Source organism: Prionailurus viverrinus, chromosome B4 (genome assembly GCF_022837055.1).
Source record: "Prionailurus viverrinus isolate Anna chromosome B4, UM_Priviv_1.0, whole genome shotgun sequence".
In the NCBI taxonomy this organism is placed as follows: Eukaryota; Metazoa; Chordata; class Mammalia; order Carnivora; family Felidae; genus Prionailurus; species Prionailurus viverrinus.
The window spans coordinates 17,975,456-18,000,709 of NC_062567.1; the positions used below are offsets into that span (position 1 = coordinate 17,975,456).

The 25,254-nt window shown below is 48.1% G+C and overlaps 1 protein-coding gene across 2 annotated transcripts in view; it reads right to left on the bottom strand.

Moving 5' to 3' along the window:
- Positions 1–25,254, bottom strand: part of PIP4K2A (phosphatidylinositol-5-phosphate 4-kinase type 2 alpha) — a 192,588-nt gene that overhangs the window by 5,277 nt on the left and 162,057 nt on the right. For both annotated transcript variants that reach the window (XM_047865340.1, XM_047865341.1), the window contains exons 7-8: positions 11,054–11,167; positions 1,773–2,016 (exon numbers count right to left, since the gene is read on the bottom strand). In XM_047865340.1, the coding sequence (XP_047721296.1) occupies positions 1,773–2,016; positions 11,054–11,167 (358 nt within the window). The remainder of the gene's footprint in view (positions 1–1,772; positions 2,017–11,053; positions 11,168–25,254) is intronic.

Sequence of the window (25,254 nt, forward strand, 5' to 3'; positions counted from 1 at the left end):
CAGAATCACTGTGTTGTCCACCGGAAGCTAACGTTAACACTGTGTATCAGCTATCCCCAAACACAAAAAAAGTTAACTGATAAATAAAATCGTAATTTGGAAAAAGCATCCACGTAACTCCTGCATATCCCTGTTAAACAGCTTAACTTTCCCCAATTCTCTCTCAATTCAAAAAGTAAAAAAGTATCACCCTAGGATGTTACCAGTAGAGGTCCAAGGCGGAGATGGGTTTTAATTTTTGTCAATCTGCATTTTCTTTAACGATTATGGATTGCTTTGGTGTAAAGAGAGATGCTCACACAACAGGTAGATGGAATTCCGCTCCTTACTCCTGGTCTACCGTTAACTACAGGTGCACCTTGCTTTACGGCGCTTTGCACATACTGCATTTTCCACAGGTTGAAGGTTTATGGCAACCCTGTGTCAGGCAAGTCTGCTGGCACCATTGTCCCAATGGCATTTGCTCACTTCGTGTCTCCGTCACATTCTGGTAATCCTAGCAATAGTTTAAACTTTTTCATTATTGTATTTGCATGGTGATCTGTGATCAGTGATTACAACTCACTGAAAGCTCAGATGATGGTTAGTATTAGTATATTTTAGCAATAAGGTATTTTTAAAATAAGATACGCACATTGTTTTTTAAAGATATAATGCTATTGCACACTTAAGAGACTATGCAGCGGTGTAAACATAACTTCTGTATGTACCAGGAAACCAGAACATTCATCTGACTCACGTGGTGGTGGTGGTCTAGAACTGACCCTGCAACACCTCTGAGGTGTGCCTGTCCTTACAGCCGTTCATAATTCTGAGTCTAGCGTCAGAACTGCAGAAAGGCATTTGTCATCTCTAAGATCCGTCTTCCACGTATTTCCACAAATAGGCTGTTTTAATTATAGGCAATAAGAAAAGTACATTTGACTACATCTCATTTTCTGCACTGAAGAAAATTTTGGGGAGCAAAATAACAACTCAAGCTCACTTGGCTGATATGCCACATCTTTTTTTTTTTTTTTCCTTAAACAATGATGAACCACAATTTTTATTACTCAAAAAATAAGAGGCCTGTTTTTTATCCTACCTCCAAATCATCTTGGTTTTCTCATGTCTCAGTAGCTAAGGTAGAAGGTGATAATCCTTCAAATATCCAGTCACCCGGATTTGGAGGATTAAGATTGGGCTCACTTAGACAAGAGGGCCACAGAGACCCCTTAATGGGCGGCCAGGGGGCACGGCAGAGGACAGACCGGCACAACAGCAGACCAGACGCCCTCATCCCACGCCCTGGGCCAGCTTCAGCGCTCCCGAAAGGGGAAGGGCCGGTAGCGATGAGACGCCGGCCCTCCGGGGCGTCCGCATGAGCCTCCCTCCCGCGTGAGGCACACTAGGGACCTCGTGTGTGCCTAGCTCAGGATGGATTCCTGACATTTCGGATCCACGTAAGAGATGGCCGAAGAATAACAATTCCAAAAACGTTTCTTCTCTATGTTATCTGTCCGCACCTAAGTGTGGGTACGTGGGTGTTACACAGTTTGTGGCTTCACTCCATTCCAACATCACAAAATTCAAGGGCCCGATCACATCCCGTTTCAAAACCAGAGGTGAGCTACCCTTAACATGCTCGTGTCCCTGAGTCAGCTACTGAGGCTCTGGAGAATAAGCCTTGGAGGGCAGCAGACTTTTAACCGGGATTGTGATTACTGGTGGGAAACAATGCAAAAAATCAAATCACTTCATAGATAAAAAGAGGTGGTAAGAGCTCAGCTTACTTTCATGGCATTTAATCCCATAAACGTCAATGTTTGGATCAAACTCCCCCGGGGCCAAAGGCGGGGAGCTGTTGAGCGTGTTGCCAGGACTGTCCGGAGGGGTTCCCACGGGGTGCGTGCCGTCGCTCTCCCCCTCCTCTTCCCCGTCGTTCTCCTCACACTCCACCTCCTCCTGCTCGGCTCGCTCCACGTCATGGATTCCCACCAGCAGGCTGTAGTCCATGAGCTTCAACTGGGCAAGAAACTGAGGGTGGGAGGCGGCAGGTCAGTCAGGCCTTCGAACCCCAGACCTGGAGAAAACAAGCTCAGGAAAATGCACACGGGGGAAGGCTGTGAGCCGGGGGGGCGGCAGAAACGAGAAGAGGGTCTCCCCGAGAGGCGGCCAGCCAGGAGCCTCCTTTGTGATGCTCTCCCGGCCCCGCGGAAGCTTCGCGGGCCGAAAACGGAGCCCCACGCCCCGGGCCGGCCCGGCGCTAGTAGTATTTTCCCTGAGACGCCAAGCTGGATGCCGAGAGGCGGGCACACATCCCATGGAGGCTGGATTACCCCAGAGAGCACAGCACATGGCTGGCAAGGAGGGAAGAGAGCTGCTCTCCCAACAACTAAGACTGGCCGAGGGGAAAGACCAGGGGCCTCCCAAGTGGCTTCCAGCAGTGTCTTGTGAAAGCACTTGGAAATTCAGCACACTGGGCTGAGGACGTGAGTACGCTGTCCGTCCCCACGAAGTAAAAGCCCAAATGTCCCAACCGACCAGCAAACGCCCGTGTCAGTGCTCGGGGGAGTAACACAGTCCTGTCCTGCTCAGGTTTCCTTCTGGAAGCGGGGAGACCGGAGGAGCTGAGGGCGTGGTCCACTTCGCACGAGGCAGCACAGGCCCAGGACCCCCGTCCCCGCTCGTCCCGTTCCAGCCGCAGGTAGAACGGAATGTGGGCCGAGACCTGGCTCCGAGGGTCGGCCTGCCTCTCCTACTCCTCTCTGGACTTCTCACGCCATTTTTCTTTTCTCTTCTTAGGAGACGCACCCAGACACGTGTTCTAATCGCTCCATTAAAGTGTGGCTAGAACGGAGGGCAAAACGTGCCGGCCCATCTGCTGGCTAAAACCCCACAGCTCCCCGGTCCCCACCCAGCTGGCTCCGCACAGGGTCCGGTTCTGCTCCCACCCCGTGCCCATGGCCCGAGAAGACGCAGGGCCCGGACTCTCGGAGGGCCTGATGCCACCCTCGTTCGGTGACGCGGAGCAGCCAGCTGGCCTCCGGCCATCCCGGCAGAAGTTAGGACATGAACTTCCTTACACAAAGGCCAAGCATGTGAAATGACCGGTCTTGGAGTTCTGGCCGAAAACGAGTGAAACGAAATCCATCTGTGGAGACCTGCAGGAACCCCCCCCCCCCCCCGCCCCGGCCCCCCAGCCTGTAGGGAAGCAGCTCGGTGTCTGAGCTGAAGGAGAAGCCATTCCCCCTTGAAGACCAGGAGGGGACCTCGCACGCCAGCTGTGCCCAGAGGCCTTCCGTTCCTCACCAGCCCAGGCCTCCTCCTGCTCTCCTCTTTCTTAGCTCCCATTTCCATGTCTTCCCACCACGAATCCCCTGGGGCCAGGCTGACTCTTCCTCATTGAAGCTCAGGGGGAACAAAAAAAATCACACAAATCCTCGTTTAGGCATGTAAGCAAGGTAGGAGAACCCTACGTGCAAACCCTTTGCCAAAAGCGTACTCAGTAGCCAACAGGTACACAAAAAGATGCTCCACATCACTCATCATCAGGGAAATGCAAATCAAAACCGCAATGAGGCGGTCACACCTGTCAGAATGGCGGGTGTCAAAAAGACGAGATGACAGGTGTTGGCCAGGATGTGGAGAAAAGAGAAGCTTGTGCGCTGTCGGTGGGGATGTAAATCGGTGCGGCCGGCATGGAAAACGGTATGAAAAGTCCTCAAGGAATTAAAAACAGAACTACCCTACGATCCAGCAATCCCAGTTCCGGGTGCATATCCACAGGAAACAAAACCATTATCTCGAAGATATATCTGTACTCCCATGTCCGCCGCAGCATTATTCATAACAGCCAAGGTATGGAAATGACCTAAGTGTCGGTGGATAACTGGGTCGAGAAAATGGGGTATATGTACACTGAGGAATGTTGTTTCATCTTAAAAAAGAAAGAAAAATTCTGTCGCTGTGAACCTGCTGGGCGTTACGCTAAGCGAACTAAGCCAGACAGGAAAAGACAAATACTGTGTGGTATCACTTATGTGTGTCTGTATGTTGGTGGGGGGGGGGGGGGGGTGAACTCATAGAATCAATAGAAAAGTGGTTGCCAGGAGCCGGTGGGGGGTGGTGTGGAAGAACTAAGGAGAGCTGGTAAAAGGGTACAAACCTACAGCTATCAGATGTGTAAGGGCTGAGGATCTAATGCACAACGTGGTGACTGTAGTTGGTCACACCGTGTCGCGTATAACTGAAAATCGCTAAGAGGGTAGGACTTAAACGTTCGCACCAGAAGAACCAAAAAAGGTAAGTATCTGAGGTAATGGCTGTGTTCCTAACTTGATGGGGGAATCCTCTGACAATGGATACATACAGCAAATCACCACCGTAAACACTTTAAATATCTTATAATAGTAAGTGTTACTTATTCTAGTTACAAACAAAACAAAACAAAAAAACCCCCAAAACCACAAGACAGTAACAAAACACAGTGCTGGTTCTCATGCCTTGAATCAATTTTCTGAGCCAGAGAGAGAGAGAGAGAGAGAGAGAGAGAGAAAGCTCCCGTTCCTCCCATGGTCTTCCCCAAACTCCCCCTTTCAAGTAAATCACAGAACCACCTTTCTGGGCCCACGTCGCTCAGCTAGACTTTGTCTGGCGGACAAAGACTGCTCATCGTGCCGTGGCCCCTGGCAGGTGCTGGGCTTTGGGGTGACCAGGAACTCACGTGGGCAACCGTCCCTCTCTCGAGTGAATGACAACGCGGGTAGAAGACCCGTGAATCTTCTACCGACGCGGCCAGCCGCCCAGCCGTGTAGCCAGATCTGCGTTACTTGGTCTGCTCCCCACGGACCTGCATCTCCATGGATGTGGAAGAGAACCAGGTGCTGTGGGGACAGAGACAGCTGGCCTCCAGGGACTCAAAGCTAAGAAGTCGTGAATTCAGGATCCCGCGTTCAAAGCTCGTTCTTTACGCTGCGCTACGCTGCTTCTGGAAACTGCAGTAAGGCAGCTCTTCCCAAGTCGTGTTCTTTGCAACACTAGTACGGAAAAGAGGAGTTCCATCAAATGGTTCCTGAGGAGGAGGGCCTCCCCGAGTTGCCAAGCACAGGGAGTCTCCGCGAGGGGTAGGTGCCGGCGGCACGCCTCACAGCGGCTTCATCTCGGAACCCGCTTTACCCCCCTTCGGAGCACCCCGTGGAAACAAAAGACGTCTGGGAAACACTGAGGCCGAAACACCCAGTCATGCTCTCTGACCCCGCCCCGGGTGTGGCGGGCAGGATGCTCCCCAGTGGCCACGGGCCCCAGGAGGCTGTGGCGGGGGCGGAGCTCAGCCTCTGGGCTCCTGGACATCAGGGTCCGTGCGTCTCTGTCTCCTGGCCCCTCCCACGCCGGGCACGGTGCTTGCAGAACATGCGGCACGCTGGCAGACACCGGGTTCCCGGCTGGCAACATCTCCCCAGAGAGCCCACGTGGTGGGGCGGGGGGCACGGGTGGGGGAGCGGGCTGCTTTCCATCCCCGCTCCTCCCGGATCCTTGGAAGGTCCCTGAGAAGCGGTAAGGGTCCCAGTCCTCTGGGAAGGGAGCATCTTTTCAAAATGCGAGTTTGATCTTAACTCCGCCCCTGCTCTAGGCCTTGCAGTGGGTACCTGTTCCTCGCGGGGCAGAAGCAAACTCGAACACGGCCCAGCGGACCAGGATGGTTGGCCCCATTACCTCTTTGGCTGCCTTGAAGCCTGTTCCAGCCCCCCTTCTGGCCCTCTCACCTGCACCACTTGACCTTCAGATCACAACTGCAGGGACGCTTGCTTCTGGAAGCCTTTCCCGATTCTTGCCTGGGCCACGCCCCCAAAGCACGGGCGTGGAGGGACCCGCACACTTTTCCCTAATGACACTTGGCTTTTCTGCACATTTACCTTGTTAGATTATTTGGGGAAGCTTCTGTCTTCCCTGAACATGGCAGCCCCGTGAGGGCAGGGGCTCTGGCTGTTTCTGCCCTCACCGTATTCCCGGTGGTAAGGTGTCAGTATTTACTGGACAAGTGAATGTGATGCCTGCTGCCTCTTCCCCAGTCCCCTTGAACTCACCCTAATTTCCCTAACCCCTTTCTCGAAGAAACAACCGCCCAGGGCAAGTAAAAACATAGAACAAAGCAACAAAGAAACCTTTGAGACTGTAAGAGGAAGCACCTACTCGAAGCAAAGCGAGAGCATTTACCACGTATCTTTGCCAGAATGGAACCTCGCTATCATGTAAGTCTACGGTTTGACCTTCAGAAGGCTGGTTTTCAAACACCCTTGCAGGTGTGCCTGATTACAAAAGTAAGGGGCTGCCTGTAATGAACTTGCAAAGGTCAGCCGGGAAGGGAGGATGACCACGGCTGGGCCGCTGCACTCAGTGGAGTCCCTCCCCCGCCATATCCGCGATGCCTACGATGCCAGGCCCTTTCCTGGGCCTTAGCTCTGCAGTCAGACTAGTGCCCAGGCTCCCTTTTTCAGTAAGGAAACATCTGTATCCAAAATACAAAACTGAAACCATCAGTGAAACATAATATGCATCTCTAGGTAAGAAGCTGCTCTCCGGGCTCCTGGGTGGCTCAGTTAAGCGTCCGACTTTGGCTCAGGTCGTGATCTCAGAGTTTGTGAGTTTGAGCCCTGCATCGGATCTCTGCTGTCGATGCAGGGCCCGCTTCGGATCCTCTGTCTCCCTCTCTCTCTGCTCCTCCCCCACTCTCTCTCTCTCAAAAATAAATAAATACTAAAAAAAATAAAAAAAATAATAAGAGTATAGGTCTGGGAGTCCGATGGGAAGTGAAACCTTATTTCTCTCAGTAGCTCTGTGACTTGACAAGGCGTCCACCTCCCCGAGCCTCAGTTATTCTAACTGTACAGTGGGATAATCCCGCTAAGCTCATAGGGGTGTGGAGAGGAAGGAGAGAGGATGCGTAGCTCAGGTGATGGAAACCGGGCCTCGCTCGCAACAAGGGAGGCTGTTACTGTGATGGCCCGTGTTGCCGTCATTCTGGTAGAAGGCTTGTTTCCAACAAGTCCGCACTTCAAACACGGGGACAGGTTCAAGTTAGGTGGGCCAAGAGGAGAAGCGTGGAGAACCCCGCTAGCTCTCGTCTCCATAAAGTTTATTTTCCATCTCTTCTGAAGCAGAGGGGAATGTGGCAATAGACTCGGGATTCTCGGTAGAGAAAATTCCCGCCGGGTGTCGCAAAACTGCCGTGGCCTGGAAGATTCCACGTGGCTGGGGAGGGGTTGAAGGTTCCGCTGCTGGGGTTTGCCTCCAGCTGACATTAAGGAACTTAATACACATCTGCTCTGGTTTCTCTTCATCCCTTTAAGCTTCTGACTCAAATTTATTGATTTTTTTTTAAGTACGTAAGATTTCGAAGCATGACGATGTTTAAATCTTTAATCTTCAGGCCCCTCGCCTTTCCTCCTTTTCCAACTTGTTAATAATTATCTGCCAGACCTTTGGGCTTCTTTTCCCCTCAGAAGATCCCACCTAATCTGATTCTTTCACGATTAATCCCTCTTTACGCCAAATCTCTGAGCTAGTGTCTTCTTCAAGATCTTTAACGAGTCCTGTCACAAACCCTTCTAGAAAACAACGTGGTCAGGGAGCCACTAATAAGCTCTCTTTCGCAACGTTTAAACTCACTTTATTTATTGACACATTCGCTCTACTGAATTACCACCTCCTAACACATCTGCAATGCAGAATTAAAATTCCAACCAGCACTACTTAACAGTTCTCTTGTATCACTCGTTAAAAGTTGTAATAATCCTCCTTTGGGTCATTTATCGGGAAACAAAATCTTAACTGCGATCTCACAGACGTTTCTCATTTGCGTTTCGTATCAGAGCAGTTTAGGAGCGCGGCCTCTGACAGCCTCAAATCCCAAATTAGTCTCTGGGCTCGGTTTTCCCATCCACAGACTGGGTAACAACAGCACTCATCCCCAGGAGTTTCGAATGAAAGAGACGATGTCCGCATGGGAAGGAGTCAGGCTCTACGCGTGGCTCCGTCGACACTGGTGGCCCACCATCCCCCGCCGGCCTCCCCTGACTCCCACCCACCTCCAAGGCTGCGGGCCCAGAGACCCCACAGCTGAGATGCCCCGTGGTGGGGGTGCCCCCGGACACCACGGGGATCCCGGCGTGAGCCAGTGAGGGGAGATACGGGTGTCAGTTCTCTGCAGTCACGATGGGCGCCGACCACGCGCAGGCCAGAAGGCAAAAGTGATTGTCCCTCTCCATACAGCACCTCCTTTTTGGAGAAAAGGGCTCACCAATATGGAGTTATGTGCAAAGCTTTCTTTGCAGAGTATATGAACAGAACAGGATTTTGGGTGCAGGGAAACAAAACAAAACAACGAGAACAGCTAGATTCTCAGGACATTCTCTTCTTTCTGCTACAAAAACAGGTTACTGGGGCACCTGGGTGGCTCACTTGGTTAAGCATCGGACCTCGGCTCGGGTCACGATCTAACGGTTCGTGAGTTTGAGCCCCACGTGGTGCTCTGTGCTGTCGGCGTGGAGCCCACTTGGGACCCTCAGTCTCCCTCTCTCTCTGCCCCTCCCCTGCTTGCACTCTCTCTCAAAAATAACCATTAAAAAAAACGACATAAAAAAGATTACTTATTGAGGTGTAAGTCTTTTAAGTCTTAAGTAAGAAACAAAAAGTACCACCAACCCCCCATCCCCTCCAAAAAAACTAACAGGCCAGTCAGCTCACTTAGAAAGCAGAGTGTTACAAAAATGAAACTAGATTAAGCTCTAGTTTCGTTTACCAAGATCAGATGTCAAGCTACCTCACCATAATTACCCGCTTAAAAATTTAATGATGCTTCTGCATGAATTTCAAAACTAAAGATACTTGTATCAGCCACCGAGAATTTTTTTTTAAGGAAAGAATGCTTTATGCCCTGCTTCCATTTCAACAGAACAGCTAAGTGCGAGAGCCACGTATGGGATTAAACTCTCCAAATCCTCTAATCAACGACATTATTAGAGACAACAAAAGGGCTAAGAGGATCCTTATGTAATTCAGCTGTAAATTTGAACTGCTTCAGTTACGTTATTTCTGGAGTCTAAATATCCTAGTGGTACACAGCCAACAGAAGAAAGGATGAAAACATTTTTTCTTGGCAGATCGTGCACAACCCCTAAAGCATATTTACCATAATTGCTCAAGCCATATTACTCTCAGGATCAAAGAGTCACTGATTAATGAATAAAAAGCTGAAACTGAGAAGGTCTTCCTCGAGTACTTAGTTATCAGTTAGATCAGGCTGACACCCAAGTAAGGGAAATATTTAATGTTGAATGTGTATTATAATAACCACTGACAACAATGGAAAAATAAACTTATTAATCAAAGACTGGAGAAAAATGTTACATGATTTTCTACTTCTTTTCTACTTCTATTTTTTTTTTTTAATGTTTATTTATATTTGAGAGGGAGACAGTGTGCAAGCAGGGGAGGGGCACAGAGAGAGGAGGAGACACAGAATCCGAAGCAGGCTCCAGGCTCCGAGCTGTCAGCAGAGAGCCTGACGCAGGGCTCGAACTCACGAACTGTGAGATCATGACCTGAGCCGAAGTCGCTCAACTGACTGAGCCACCCAGGATCCCCTCCACTTCTCTTTCTCAGGAGACAGTTGTATCCTTCACAAATAAACAATATTTAGGTTCTAACTGAAGTATATACACGAGCTAGGTTAAAAAAAAAAAAAAAAGGTAAACGTTTTTAATGAGAATAAATTCATGACCTGAAAATAATTATGAACTCCTTCAATCGGTCTGGGTATCTTACAATGAAAGAGATGTTAGAACAGTGAAAAGAATATTGTAAAAACTGCTCAGCCCTCGCGGGGGATACAGTCTAATGCACACTCATCCTTTGGCTCAAGCCATTTTAATTGTTTTTGTTTGATGACATGAAAAGAACTTTCCACAAAGCCTCTAAGTAGTAGAGCTGTATTGCTGTGTGGGGCACTGGATTTTAAAAGTAAAAAAACAGAGGCGCCTGGGTGGCTCTGTCGGTTGAGTGTCCTACCTTGGCTCAAGTCGTGATCTCACCGTCCGTGAGTTTAAGCCCCACATCGGGCTCTGTGCCGACAGCTCAGAGCCTGGAGCCTGCTTTGGATTCTGTGTCTCCCTCTCTCTCTCTGCCCCTCCCCTGTTCACACTCTTCTCTCTCCTGTCTCTCTCTCAAAAATAAGTATTAAAAAAATAAAGAAATAAAAGTAAAAAAAATAAAAAGTACACCACGTTCACGCATACGTACGAACAAAAGTTAACAGCTCAGCAAAACTTAGTTCAGTAACTGTCTAAATCAGAATTCTCTTTGCACTGTCTTACAAACCTAACAAATTTCAAGAAAATAACTTCTCCCGGCTTGATTTCTAAAAGATGCATAACAGGAAGTCCAACGGGAGACCAGGAAAAGTACATTTCTCATTCTTAACCAGAACAACAGTGAAAGAAAGAAAACTTCATTATGGACGAAAAGCCCATTTTCACACAGTATTTGATGTGTCACAACCACCCCCCCCCCCCCCCCATGCCACTGGTATCAGGAGCCACCTTTGCTCCGTTCCCACGACGTGTAAGGCTCAGTGGGGCTACTTTCACAGAGACTGCTGGCAATGTTCAAGCATCAGGTGACCGGGAACGCGTTCACGGCCACCGGGATGCGGTTCCTGAACGTCTGCGTTTGAAATGCTCTGCTGCGCGACGGGACACCACGGTTCCGCGGAACCCTCACTCTGGGGGCCGCGGGCAGTCGGCGCGAGCGGGCTTCCACTGAACGGACCCTCCTGCCAACCAGAAGGTGGGAACCCGAGCGGGGCGATGCCCGGCAGAGGCCTTCAGGCGCTCTCTTCGGTTTGTGGTCCGGCGCGCGCTTTTCTAAACCAGACCACGCGTGAGATACACCTGCTTACACCTGACTTTGATCGCGTCCAACAGGCATTTTGGCCTCGGTTGCAGAAGCTTCAGAAGCCAACCCAGACGGTGGACGTTTCTACCACGGGGCCGTCCTTTATACTGATTTTTCTTACCTCGACATCCTTTTTCAGTTTTTCCAGGAAGGCCTTTTTGTTGTTGTCGTCAATATAAATCTTCTGGCCCTCGTTAATGAAGTCATTATCCTTTAAGGTCGGTAGCTCTTTGGCCTAAAGCAAATGACAAAAAGAATGAAAGAAGCTTGAATAAAATAAAATTAAAAAAGACAAAACACGTATGTCTTCCAGTCCCCGGAGGATAAGTTTCCACCCCCAGAAACAGTCCCCCTCGTTCACTGTGGGAGTCTTTTACCCAAGGCAACAACATGCGAAGTGGCTTGAATACCGCAAGGGGGCACCAGTGAGCTACGGCCGCTGGAAGCATTCCCACCAGGAGTGGAGGGTCACACATACTCCATATTATGAAGTTTAGTAACAGATTTCATGGTTTTCGTGGGCATGAACCTGACTGCTTTCCTGGATTCACTTTCTTACGAGAGGTCTTCTGAGTATAGAATTTGTATTCTTGGAATTCTTTTTGTCAGGAACCTTCAATTTTCCTACTGGTACAACCCAACTCCACGCTCCCGACACTTTTTGGGTAGCCTTTGCCGGGTTCATGTTACAAATAACACGTTATCTGGCCTCAGAAAAGCACCATCCAGAATCATATCTAATTTCTCAGTCGGGGAGATCATGCAGCCAGAGGTTAGCCACCTGTCCTTCTAAGCCTTCCTGGTCACCACCCCGCCAAGAAAATTCTGTTTGCAGTTGGGCAATGCCGAAGGAAAATGTCTTCTTTTAATACAAAACATACTAAGATGAGAAGTTCTGTCCTTTACAAATAAACAAGAGGGTGGTGGGCTGGCGATTAAATGGAACTTACGCTGACCCGATCAACGCAAATAACGGGGGGACGACCGAAACACGGGTCACAGGCAGAACAAAACTAGCTCATGCTGCAGGATAATATGGGCATTTCATTTTAAACTCGTGTGGATTATTCTATTTAACTTCGTGCAACCTGCATTTTGGGAGAGTTCAAGAGCAATCAAAACCCCTCCCCGCTCCCGTCAGCAACTCATAGCTTATTTCTTCCACTTGAAAGGAATCCAATGTAAGATATTGTCTTTCTTACCATATTAATGAATGTCTGAATGGCTCTCTTTTCCATAAGTGTGAGCTAAATGAAAAAAAAAAATAATCCAAGGAAAGAATGTATTCTCTTTCTTGTTCCCCACACTGCCCTACCCCGCTATTCAGAGTGATAAAAGAAAACCCATTGCACAGATCTGTGGAACCAGTTTTCTTTTTCTTTTTCAAAAATGTTTACTTTTGAGAGAGAGAGAGAGCACGCGCGAGCAGGGGAGGGGCAGAGAGGGAGGAGGACAGAAGATCCGAAGCAGCCGGACGTGGGGCTCGAACCCACGAACCGTGAGATCGTGACCTGAGCTGAAGTCAGACATTGAACTGACTGGGCCACCCAGGTGCCCCTGCAGAACCATTTCTCAAATGCCTGAAACTGTTCACTTTTCCTTCTATGTAAACTGCTCACATCTGTCTGTACATATACATATATGCACATATATTACACAATTCCAAATCTGTAGCTTTGCTACTCGTTTTTAACTTTGCCAAAATTTGAAGCTTTGCAATTTTTGATTAGACTACTGCCAGAATAGCTATTTCTACAATGCAGGTATAGCAGAGATCAGAGATCCAAACATTTGACACTTTAAATAATCGTATTCCTGGGGCACCTGGGTGGCTCAGTTGGTTGAGCGTCCCACTTCGGCTCAGGTCATGATCTCACGGTTCACGGGTTCAAGCCTCGCTTCGGGCTCTGTGCTCACAGCTCCGAGCCTGGAGCCTGCTTCAGATTCTGTGTCTCTCTCTGTCCCTCCCCCTGCTCATGCTCTCTCACTCTCTCTGTCTCTCTCTCAAAAAAGAAATAAACGTTAAAAAAAAATTTTTTTTTAAATAAGGCAGCATGAATACGCAAAATGGACAGATGAATAACAGCATTCTTGGGGTACACTGATCTACTTTCAAATACTTTTATGCGGAGTCAGAGTTTTGAGGAAATAAAAACACAATGCCGCTGTTCCCAAAAGCTATGGGAGGGGCCTGGTAGATGAACTCCCTAAATTTGTCATTAATAACTTGAAAATAATGTCATAAACGTGACACGAAAAACCCTGAATGTGAAGACAGCGCATTAACGTGAAATGTTGGGGTCAACTGCACTGAGCCCTCCGTTCTTCCATCGGAATCATAAACGTAATGAAGTTTCAGAGAATGAAATGCAAGGACCTGAAGTTGAACAGACCCAGGGTTTCTCGCTGCCCCAAACCCGGAACCGGAGGCGCCCCTGGAGAAAGGGCTGAAGCCAGGTCTCCACCCAGGAACAGAGATGGAGGGGACTCTCCAAGGGGACGACGTGGGCGTCTGTGTGTGTGTGGGGGGGCAGCGTTAAGGATTAAGGTATCTGCCTCAACTCGCTTCGTATGTTTAAGAGAAGAAGGGCACAGGGATTTCTGTCTCTGTGTGAGCAAAAGGGAAACCTGAAGCCAGCGATGTCGGAGCCCGGCCGAGGCAGTAACTGACACGCTGGATAGGTGTTTATAATTCCAGGCACATTAATGAAGGTGAATGCCGTTTCAGGTTTACCCCAGCCGGGTTACTTCATGTGACAGGGAAAACTTAATCCTGCCTCGTAAAACTCCGGGCAGCCTGTACTATATTACTAAGCTCGCTTGTGAATTTCACAGGCACTAGGGACGTATTTAGATTGGATCAAGTTTTCAAAAGGGCAACCAGATTGGTTAAAAGACTTAAGGGCTTATCGAAAGTCTCAAGAGGCAAAAGCAGATCCTTCGCGGGGCAGCTGCTGGAGGAACCCAACACTGGTCTACGCGTACCCCACCCCCAAGTGCCTGTGGTGGGGCAAGAGCGTGGGAGCACCAGGATGTCGGGGCCGGTCCGGATCCTGGCTCCACCCCCTTACTTGCCAGGGCCCAGGCCAGGTTTCTGGAACCCTCCGGGCTGTTGCCTTATGGGCAGCACGGGGGAAACACCACCAGCACCAGCAGCCATAGGTACGGTGCTAATAAGCATTTCATGGGCCTCAATTCATTCAAGTGCATCATCTCCCTGATTCTGCACAACAATCTTAATTATTTCTCTCAAATTCATACCGACAAGGAAACTGAGTTTAGAAGAGATTATGCAACTTTAAAAAAATTTTAATTTTTTTTTTTTTAAGGTTTATTCATTTTTCAGAGAGCACGAGCGGGGGAGGGGCAGCGAGCGAGGGAGACACAGAATCCGAAGCAGGCTCCAGGCTCCCAGCTGTCAGCACAGAGCCTGATGCGGGGCTCGAACCCACGAACCGCGAGATCATGACCTGAGCGGAAGTTGGATGCTTTAACCCACTGCACCACCCAGGTGCCCCTAAAATAATTTCTTTTAAAAACATTTTAAAAAAGGACAAAGATAAAGTCCTCTGACAATGATTCATGCTCAAGCAAACCTTACTGCTTAGCTTTAAAACAAACATTTTTTTTTAAATTTTAATTCCAGTAAAGTGTTATATTAGTTTCAGGTATACAATATAGCAATGTGACAATTCCATCACTCAGCGCTCATCACAGTAAATGTGCTCTTAACCCCCATCACCCCCCACCTCCCCTCTGGCAATCATTGGTTTGTTCTCTATAGTTAAGAATCTGTTTTTTTGGGGGGGGGGGGCGCCTGGGTGGCTCAGTCGGTTAAGCGTCTGGCTTCGGCTCAGGTCATGATCTCACGGTTCATGGGTTCGAGCCCTGCGTCGGGCTCTGTGCTGACAGCTCGGAGCCTGGAGCCCGTTTCGGATTCTGTGTTCTCCCTCTCTCTCTGCCCCTCCCCCAGTTGCACGCACTCTCTCAAAAATAAACGTTAAAAATAATTTGGTTTTTGGTGTTTCTTTTTTCTTCTTATTACTTAGCTGGTAGAACAATTTCAATACATCCCTCTGATAATGAGAGGCGTTTATATTGAAGACACATTTTTTTAAAGTGAAGAAAACCACTACGCGATGAAGTAATGAACTTAATAAACTCGCGGTGTTCACGGCCCACAGAGCAGCACAGAAGCCACTGTGGGCAGCAGTGCAGTCTACCCTTTGCTTCGCAACCGGATTATCTGCACTTAAGGAGACCTTTGAAAGCCTCGAAGTCCCCGGCCTGGTTCTTTAACGGGTGTCTTTCATACCCTTTCCAGGTCAATGCAGAACCAGCCAGAGGGCGGAGGAAACCACCAGAGCTAAAGCCATCAGCTCAGAATCGCTTCTTCACTGCACTCCCAAGGCTGGCTCCCAGCCAGCGGTCAGCAAGCTTTCTGGACTAGGTTAAGTCTTTATTTATTCCCTCTGAACCAAGTTCTCCTGGCCAGTTCCGTGTAGATTGGGAGCCCCCAAGTGTAACGAGGGAACTGTAGTATGACACTGGCCGGGAGGCGAGGCCCAGAAAGATCTACCACATGGCCCTCCCCGGTCTGCCCTGGGCTGGGACTCCCGCCAGGAACTGCTCCCAGGCCCCAGCCAGCCGAGGGAGGCTGCGTCCAACCCAGCTCAGCACAGAGTCCGGCACGGCCCCAGTTTAACGAGGCAAGGCGACTCTCCCTTTTGCAGGAGAGGATTCTCCTGGGGTGGGCTAGCCCCGAAATGGCATTCACCCCCACTAATGTGGCCTGGAAACGCGCAAAGACAGCCAAAGGTGTCAGCGGAGAGACACTGTCCCCTTGGCGACCAGCCTACCCTGCTTCCATGGTTGGGACAAAATTAGCAGGACGAATGTCCCTCCCACTTTCTTGCCGGGCCATTCATGCCAGACGGCAGGCCCGTCCGGCACGGCCCGGGTTTCTACACGGGCCCCGGACTGAAGCTCGAGGTTATGAGCACAAACTGGGTCCCGGCTGCCGGGGGTTACATCTCACCTGCTCCAATTATCAGCTGTGTGACTTTGAGCAAGTTACTTAACCTCCCTGTGACTTGGCTTCCTCTCTCTAAACGGGGATTGGCAAGAACCCTGGCGCTGTTGTGACGATTCTGTGAGTTCGGATACGTCAAAAGTTGGGGCGTCCGGGTGGCTCAGTCAGTTAGGTGTCCGACTTCGGCTCAGGTCACGATCTCACAGTTCGTGAGTTCGAGCCCCGCGTCGGGCTCTGTGCTGACCGCTCAGAGCCTGGAGCCTGTTTCAGATTCTGTGTCTCCCTCTCTCTTTGACCCTCCCCCATTCATGCTCTGTCTCTGTCTCAAAAATAAACGTTAAAAAAAAAAAAAAAGCTTAGGGTCGGGCTTGCCACGTGGGGAGTTATATACAAACATCGTCAGGGTTCTTTGCTGGGCACGCTCTCAAGCATGGCTTGCATAGGCAGAGACAAACTCATTGCCGATAAGGCCGGAGCAAGGTTTTCAAAACGTTTGGCATAGGTAACATTGTCATACTGGCTCTGATGTTCTGAACCAGCTGCTTAATGTGTCTCTTTCCAAGTCTTTACTCCTCATCAGTAAGCAACATGCTATGTAACAACGTTGGTCATGGCCCAAACGGTTTATGTGTAACTAAACACAAACGAACATGGCCGTGAGAGTCAGGACGTACACGCGACTGTAGTGGGAACCTGAAGGTCACCAACACGTGGATATTTTAAACGTATAGATGCTTCCGAATAGAATTACTTATTATTCCCTAGGGTTCCGTAAAAGATATAAATGATCTCTAAGGACAGATTTGGCCAGGGCTTTGAGATTAAAAAAAGGGAAAAATCTGCAGACCTAACCACCACCAAATTTGGAACTCTTAGTTTTAGAAATGAGAGTGTGCCTCTGTCGCCAGCTCAGCAGACAATGACCCAGGAGCGAAGGCGGTGGCCAGAGAGAAATTATGGATCCCGGGGGGCAGAGGAGGCAAGGGTAGAAGGCATGGAGGGAAGGAGATAACAAAAACAAAAACAAAAACAAAAACAAAAAACAAAAAACAAGGCATTAGAACTGCCCTTCTAATATAAACATTTTTAGCACTTTTAATAAAAACTTAAAAATTCCTACTTACTAAAAATTTTACAAATGCTCTGTGAAGACATAACCAAAACTAAATGTTTACCTAAAGGATTTACATCTTGTTTCCAATGGAGATGATCCCATTGGGTTGCATACATAGTTGCCTGTTTCGCTGGGTTCTGTGCTTTGATACACGGTTGCCGTCAGGTTCATGGAGTTAAGTAACCCTGGTTATTTTAAGGGTTAGGAAAGCCAGGAATGATACAGAAGTGTTATTTCAGTGAGATTAAGAAATCAAATTATCTTTCAGAGGAGTCAAAAAACATTAAAAAAAAAAAACAAAAAAAACCCCCAAATATCTGGGGTGCCTGGGTGGCTCCGTCGGTTAAGCGTCCGACTTCGGCTCAGGTCACCATCTCTTGAGTTCGAGCCCCACGTCGGGCTGTGTGCTGACAGCTCGGAGCCTGGAGCCTGTTTTGGATTCTGTGTCTCCCTCTCTCTGACCCTCCCCCGTTCATGCTCTGTCTCTGTCTCAAAAATAAATAAGCCATTAAAATAAATAAATAAATAAATAAATAAATAAATAAATAAATAAATAAATAAATAAATAAAATAAACGTCTAATTGTAAACCCCGATGTCAAAAATTGCTGCCTGGCATCCCTTTGATGGGCCGTATTGTCACATTGGGAGCCAAAGACACAACATTAAAAAAAAAAAAAAAAAGCTAATTATTGTCTCATGTTCGGGGTTGCTTATGTTCCTGATTTACTTGTTATTCAAGGCTCACCTACATGAAAATAAAGTTTGCAAAAAATAAAAAATAAAAAGAATAAAACGCCCTTCCCCAGGCTTTCCAAAACACTTCATAAAAATCAGTCTGTGAGGCTGCAAATCTATTCTCCAGAAATATTTCTGTGAGGGAGGGAATTTCAGGTAATCCTTACACTGGAGCTAGGATAAAGAGAATCTGATCGAATAACATCACGTATCTGGTATCAATTTTAGGGTAATCAGAGATGTTAGAGATTTACAATAAAGTCAGTTCTGCTTCTCAAAACATCCAAGCCACAAATTTGATACACGGAAAGGCAAATGGGTGAATGTGGGTAAAGTTCGTACAGAAATAGCAAGACGACAGTTGCTTTCTCACGAAGAGCACATGTAACAACCCTCTTTCACAACGTAAGCAGAATGTTTACATACGTCCGTGGCTGGGGAAGTGACCCGACGGCTCTTCCTGCACCTTGTAATTTCCACAGTGAGAATGTACAGCAGCTGGATGTGAAAGGTGCGTGGTTTTCATTTTGAACTTGTTTGTCTATGTGTAAATGTAGAAAGAGAATATGCCTCAACACCCTTGTCAAACAGCGCTGCAATTTGGTAACACAAAACCGGCTAAGCCCTAGTATGATTTGGCCACTTAGAACTGTTAAGGCTAGGGGCGCCTGGGTGGCCCAGTCGGTTAAGCATCTGACTTCGGCTCAGGTCTTGATCTTGCGGTCTGTGAGTTCGAGCCCCGCGTCGGGCTCTGTGCTGACAGCTCAGTGCCTGGAGCCTGTTTCGGATTCTGGGTCTCCCTCTTTCTCTGACCTTCCCCCCGTTCATGCTCTGTCTCTCTCTGTCTCAAAAATAAATAACTAAAAAAAAAAACCAAAAAACAAAAAAAAACTGTTAAGGCTGGCAAGTGCCCAGATGTTGGTTATTTATCTTCCCTATTTTTTTTTTTAATGTTTATTTGTTTATGGGGGGGAGGGGCAGAGAGAGGGAGAATCTGAACCAGGCTCTGTGCAGCTAGTGTGCAGAGCCCGATGTGGGGCTCGAACTCACGAACCGTGAGATCATGACCTGAGCTGAAGTCGGATGCTCAACCGACGGAGCCGCCCAGGTGCCCCTGCCTAAAATTTTCAAGCTAATATTTAAAATGCAAAATTACTGCTTTTCTGATATTGTCATACTTTTCAAAACATGATGGCCCTTTAACTGTAAGGGCCTGTCCCTGTAAGTGACGATATCAATGGTGACAGTTTGGTTTTCCTCCACAGGCTGTGACGTGACAGTTAACCTGCATGCCAGACGCACAAAACGGGTGGTTGCGATCTGACCAGAAGATTCTGTCGCGCAAATGTTGATGGTGACGACGTAAGAAATCTCAAGAGTCTGAAAACTGAAGAAGCTTGCTAAGTACTACATAGTTTCTGGTTTAATACTAACGTAGCGAACATCACAATTTTATTATTTTAGTAAGTATGCATCTGCAACAGCTTGCCTTAAATTCAGGTCCCATTCTAAATCTTAAAGTCCTCTCTCCACCCCGACTCTTTCTGGAACTAAGAGTTTTCAGCTTAAAAAAAAAAAAAATTCCCTATCGAACAGCACTGCTGCTCCCTGTGCGCTTGGGATACTCTGGGTTGGATTCATCCCAGAGCAGTAAAAATGAATCAAAGGCAACTAGGAGTTTATACACGACCGCAAGCCAGACCTGCCTGAGGACTTTCATGCTGTCACCTGGCAGGTGCTGTCACCTAGCAGAGTCACTGCCTGTGCTATCTTCTCTCTTTTCCGCCTGCCACTCTTACCAAATTCCAAACGAACTGAACCTTAAAAACTCCACTTCCCAGAATCACCCCCATGGTTTACATTAGAGGCTTCTTACATCTGCTAATACAATAGGACAGTTCCAAACATTTTTTCCATTAACCACAGCAATCACCTTCACCTATACCTAGAACAGACAGGATTTTAGTGACTGTCAGTCAAGTCCAGGACTCCTCAAAGTCAAGTCTAATAGCTGCATCTCTGCAGGAGGGGAAAGCTTCACTTGAAACGAGAGATCTTGCACGGAAGCAGGAGAACCAGTGATACAATCAAATCTTTTAATCTTATGAATGACGACCAAGTGAAGTGATTGATCCCACACCCCGAACTTCCATTAACGCCAGAGCAGGGGCTGGGACTCAGATCCACTAATGCCCTTTGCACCCCCCTCCCCAAACCCCCTTTTATAAACCCTCTCTGGGCCCCGAGGCAGATGTTAGCGCCGCTGCCTTTAACTTGAGGTCCGGGAAACAGACCCCGCTCCTGCCCTGGCAGGAACCTATTCCTTGCAGTTTGGGCGCTGGAAGAGGCGTTTCTAACACTGGCTGGCAATGGGAACCGATTCGCTTCCATCTGGGGAGAAAAGGGAGTTTACAGAAGAAGGTTAAAGCGTTAGCGGAGTTTAGGGCTTAGAACCCGTGATAATCTAGCTTTAACCGATCATCAGCCGACAGCGGAAAGATTCCCAGAAGGACACGCTGCTGTGCTCGACGCTCCGAGCGTCTTTGTCCCCTTGCCTTTAACTGCATCCCAAAGAACCAGACAGAGGGAGGAATTAATCGCAATTTGCTACAATGTAAAGATCGCAAAAGAAACGCTGGAAACCGGTTTAGGAAAGCAGTTTTCGACGTAAGGGTATTAATGATGAATTCGCCTGACGCCTCGGTCAGTAATAGGTAAAGTGTCAGAGACAATGACACTCACTTACTTGCCAGTGCAATTCACAATGCCCAGGGATCGACAAGGCAGCTTTCTGTAGCCCATTATCAAAGTGTCAACAATGATTATTGCCGATATAGTTATACAAATGTCAATTGCAGGACAGCTGTTTTCTTTCACATGGGTTCCAGGGAGAAGGTTCTACGTTAGAAGCAGTAGAAGCAGTTAGAAGGTTCTACGTTAGAAGCAGTCTTCCTATTGCGACCTAGTGACTCCATTACACAGGCTTTACTTCACCCAAGCAAATCAGACATGAGTTTGAAGAAGAACTGTGCAGAGCGATGAACAAAATGCATATTTGTGTAAGTCCCCAGGACTCTCTCGCTCAAGAACATGGGCTTTTTAAAGAGTCAGGTCAAATCCCCCAGAAATCAAGTGAGTCCAGTTATGTTTTCTTTTACTTCCCTAGATTCCCTGCTGAGTGGCTTGCTTGTTGGCAGCGTGGCTCAGGCTGTCATTTGTAAAAAGCAGTCCGCTCAGCTATAATTACTAATTCGATGTCACACTGGAATCGCAGCGCAGCTGTGAAAAGATGGACCACCAGGGAGATTCGCATTTCTCTGTCTCATTTAGAGGAGGTAAACTGCCGCAGCCATGAATGGAAGATGCCCTTCCATTAAAAAGGAAAGAATTAAAGAATAAAACAAGTCATAGCAGCTGTCAAAATCTGACGACGGCTTAAAAAAAAAAAAAAAAAAAAAAAAAAAAAGCCCTGGTCTTTTTTTTTTTTTTTTTTTAATTCAAGACATCTGTACGTACGTGTTCGGATACTTGTTGCCATGAAAGTTATTCCATTATTGTTGCAACAGAACTTCGTTATTTCCCTCAGCGCCATCTTCATTATGATGCTAATGCAAATCACGCTAATTACGAGGGAGCTGAAATCAGGGGACGGGACTTGTCTGCACCTAGATCACTAAATATTTGAAATGACGGTTTCAAAACTTGTCACCAACAAGTTGGAAGTCTGGGCAATGAAGACAGTTATGGAGATTCAAATGAAAGGGAAAACTCACAAGCCAGATTACCAATCAGGCCAAGGCCATGGGGATTCTTTACGAAAATTATCCTTTGCACCGTGACAATCTTTTTTTTTTTTTTTCTTGGAGAATATAGTTACACGGTGAAAGCAGTGAGAAGACTCTTGGCACATCACGGGATTCCATTCGTGAAAGGCTAAAATGCAGAAAATAAATATATCTAACGGCGGCTGTTTTGATGACATCAGTGGTTTTACTTGCGAAGCCAAAGAATAGCATGTTTTTTGGGAGATGAAAAGTATCCACTGCTCGTGGAAAGAAAACCTGAAAGTTGAGAGGGCAGGAAGGGCAAAGACATGTTTTAGAACTTGAAAACCCAATGTCTTTAGGAGTTCAGCTCTATTAATACATTTCATTTCTTTTTAGTAGGACAGTTTAGTGACCATTCCCTCGGCTGGCTGTTGCCAGATTATAAACAAACCGCCGTATCAGAGAGCCCTGATGTCCTCCTGCCGATGCAGGGGTGGGGCGGAGGGGGGGGGGGGGCGTCGCCTCCGCCAATGACAAAATTTGCATTACTTTTACATTCCTTATCTTTAAGGTGTTTCCTCTCGCCCCTGCTCGGTGAGCACTTGTAAACTACAAGGGCAGGCGGGTGGCCTTGTGGAGCTCCTCTTAGTGGAAGAAGACTTGTCATGAACCCCACGCCCCGACAGAAGTAGAGGGCACGGAATTCTTCCCCAGGGCAATCGTGTGGACCGCGTTCATGTGTACACGGTGTAAGACACAGGGAGGTCGCCTGTGTTTATATATTAAAAAAAAAAGAAACAAAAACAAAAACGGAGGCAACTTGGCAACATAGCATGAAACCGAACCATTGATGTCGCTACTTTAAGAATCTTAAGATCAAGACTCAGAATGAACTGCTCCAGCACCGTACTTAACTCCGAAACATTGTTTCTGTCAAGGCAGTGAATGTTTCATGACTCACAGGATTAACATGAGTTTTTGATGCTATGTCCTTTTAAAACAGGAGACCGAGAGCTGCCAGACATTCAGAGGGTAACAGCACAGTGGTCAGAAGCGTGAGCTCTGGGCTGAGACCCTTGGCTGTATCACATCGTAACTGGGGGGCTCTGGACAAGTTACTGAACCCTTCTGCGAACTAACTTCATTTACTCAGAGGAAGTAATAAGAGCACCAACCTGGTGGTAAGGATGATCCGACCGAATTCGTGTAAGGTTTACACTCCACCAATGTCAGTTATCACTATTTGCCTTTCTAAGGCCCAAGACATCAAAACGCACAGTAAAAACACAAACCCCAGACGAAGGGAAGGTTTCACCTCTGCCACTGATTGTGTGACGCCCCACGGGAACGTAAGTTCATGGGTCTCAAATCGGTCCCGATGTGAGGTGGGGGAGGTCGTTCCCCTCTCTGACTTCTCTAAGCCCATCTCCCAGGGAGATGTTTTGAGGAACAATTCAGAATATGAGAAAAGCATTCTAAGCATTTTAGGCGCCTCAGAAAAGCGGGTTGCTGTTAGAAATTCTGTAATTTCACTCTTTTTCACAGCCACCTAGACCAGTAAAAGGCGGAGCATTTTTGGTGAAGGGGGCGGTGGGGGTGTGGTGAGGGCCTTGGGCATTCTGGGCAGTGCATGGTCCTGTAGGCAGAGAGTAGAGGGAGGGATAGGGAACGAAGGGTCTGCTTCTGATGAAATAATACAGCTTCGAGGATGTCAAATACTTGTGGCTTTCCTTCGTAGATGTCCTCGTTTGCGGATTTTGGCTTCAGCAGCAACCACCCCATGGCCTGTAACTGTCTTTCTGGGCATTGTTTATTGTCCAAGCAGACCATGCCCTTGGGGAGCAAACCTGAAGACATTAAAATGAACAGAGGGCGGGAAGGGTGGGGCCTGCTAGCAATGATCTCAAGGGACCAGGGCGCAAAGGCAAAACAGAGCCACCGACGTGGAGAAGTGGATGCCACCCCAACCACAGTTCCTCCTCAGGGGCTGGCTTCTTGTTACGACGCAGAAAAGTCTGTGTGGCTCTCTAGATGGTCCAGATTATTTTCTCCTAGGAGAAAACCCAACCATACTAAACCTCTGAGTCTCTCACGGGCTCAAACTTAAATACCCACTTGAGTCTTGAGCACCTTGGAAAAACTGTTTAGTCATAGCAACATGGAAGTCCACAGTCCATTGTTTCTGCTGCTTTTGGCCAAAGCTGGCGCCTTCAGGGTGCTGTAGGTGGAGGTCAGAAATGTCAAAATACACCCACTAGTGCACAGTAGAAATACAAACGGTCGAAGAAGGAGCCTCCATTTCCCTTTCTCTTCCCCGCTTCTTAACCCACTGCTCTCCGGCTTCTGTGGCACCCGCTGTCACAGGCGAGGTCACCAGAGATTTCCTTGGTGATAGGCCAATGGATAACTCTCAGTCCTCACCCTACCTGAGCCTGCAGAAGTATCTAATTTATCTGATTCCGGGGCAGTTCTCTCTCTCTGGTTTCTGGGCTACGACCAGAGTGCACGTCTCCTAAGACCAGGGGCAAGGTTCACTGGGCATTTCTCACAAGACACTCAGTAAATGTGTCTCTTTGGCCGATCCTTTGCAGGACTCTCGTCCTTAACCCACTCCTTAAATCCGATGCTCTTCTGGGCCGGTTCCAGACACACTTCTCATCCTGGGCGGTCTCATATATTTCCCTGATCATCCTTCCTGGAGGTTTCCAAGCCCCTTTGCTTCCGGCTGAAACCTTCCCTGCCGCCCCTCATGCCAAATGAGCATCTCTGTCATGGGGGAGAGGGGGACTGACATTTCAAACTCCTCCCACTCTGCTCTCCCCCGTCCGTGAGTAGAATCGACACCCTCCCCACCGTCCAAACCAGACAGCCGGGAGTCATCCCGAACCCCGCCCTCCCTCCACACACACTCCCTGGCACTGGGCCCCTGCCACATCTCTGAGCTCTGTGGATGCTTCCTCCTAAACCTCCATAACCTATCCTTGTCGGCCATCCCAGCTCCGGCCACCATTTTATCCCGGTCATTTCAATAGCCTTTCCAACTGGTGCGGCTTACCTCCCCCTCTAGCTAGGGCGCCCGGTGCGCCCCCTCTGCACCCCTGTACAGGATGCTCCTTCTCACCCCTCCCTCCAGCTAACTCTGACTTGTCCTCAGGTTTCCAAACATCACCTCCCCCAGGAAGCCCCTCCCCCCCCCGACCCCCCGACCCCACCAAGCCAGAGTCAGGAGCCACATGTGCCCTATTAAACCGCTTATCACACGAGATGGTCATTTCCTATTTAACGTCCGTATCGCCTCCTAGATGGGTCTGTGTCGTTCATTATTTTAGTCCCTGAAGCCTGTAGGGATGGTACCCACGAAAGCATTCACAAACACTTCAGAATGAATACAGCAGATCTCCAAAATATAAACTGCAAATCTAGACGGAATGACACCACTCTAAGATAATAATTTAAAAACAAAACAAAACCAGAAAACCTTGAACCCAGCTTCCAAACGGTTTGGTCAAATAAAAAAAAAAAAAAAAGGCACTTCCCAAGGTGACAAGGGGGAATAACTGAGGGTACAGAGGTCCCTTTCATATAAGCCAATGTCGATTTTGGTCAGTTCAGATTTACACACAGAAAGCCACTTCCCAAGTTCTTAATGAAACGGATTCAAGTTGAATCTGT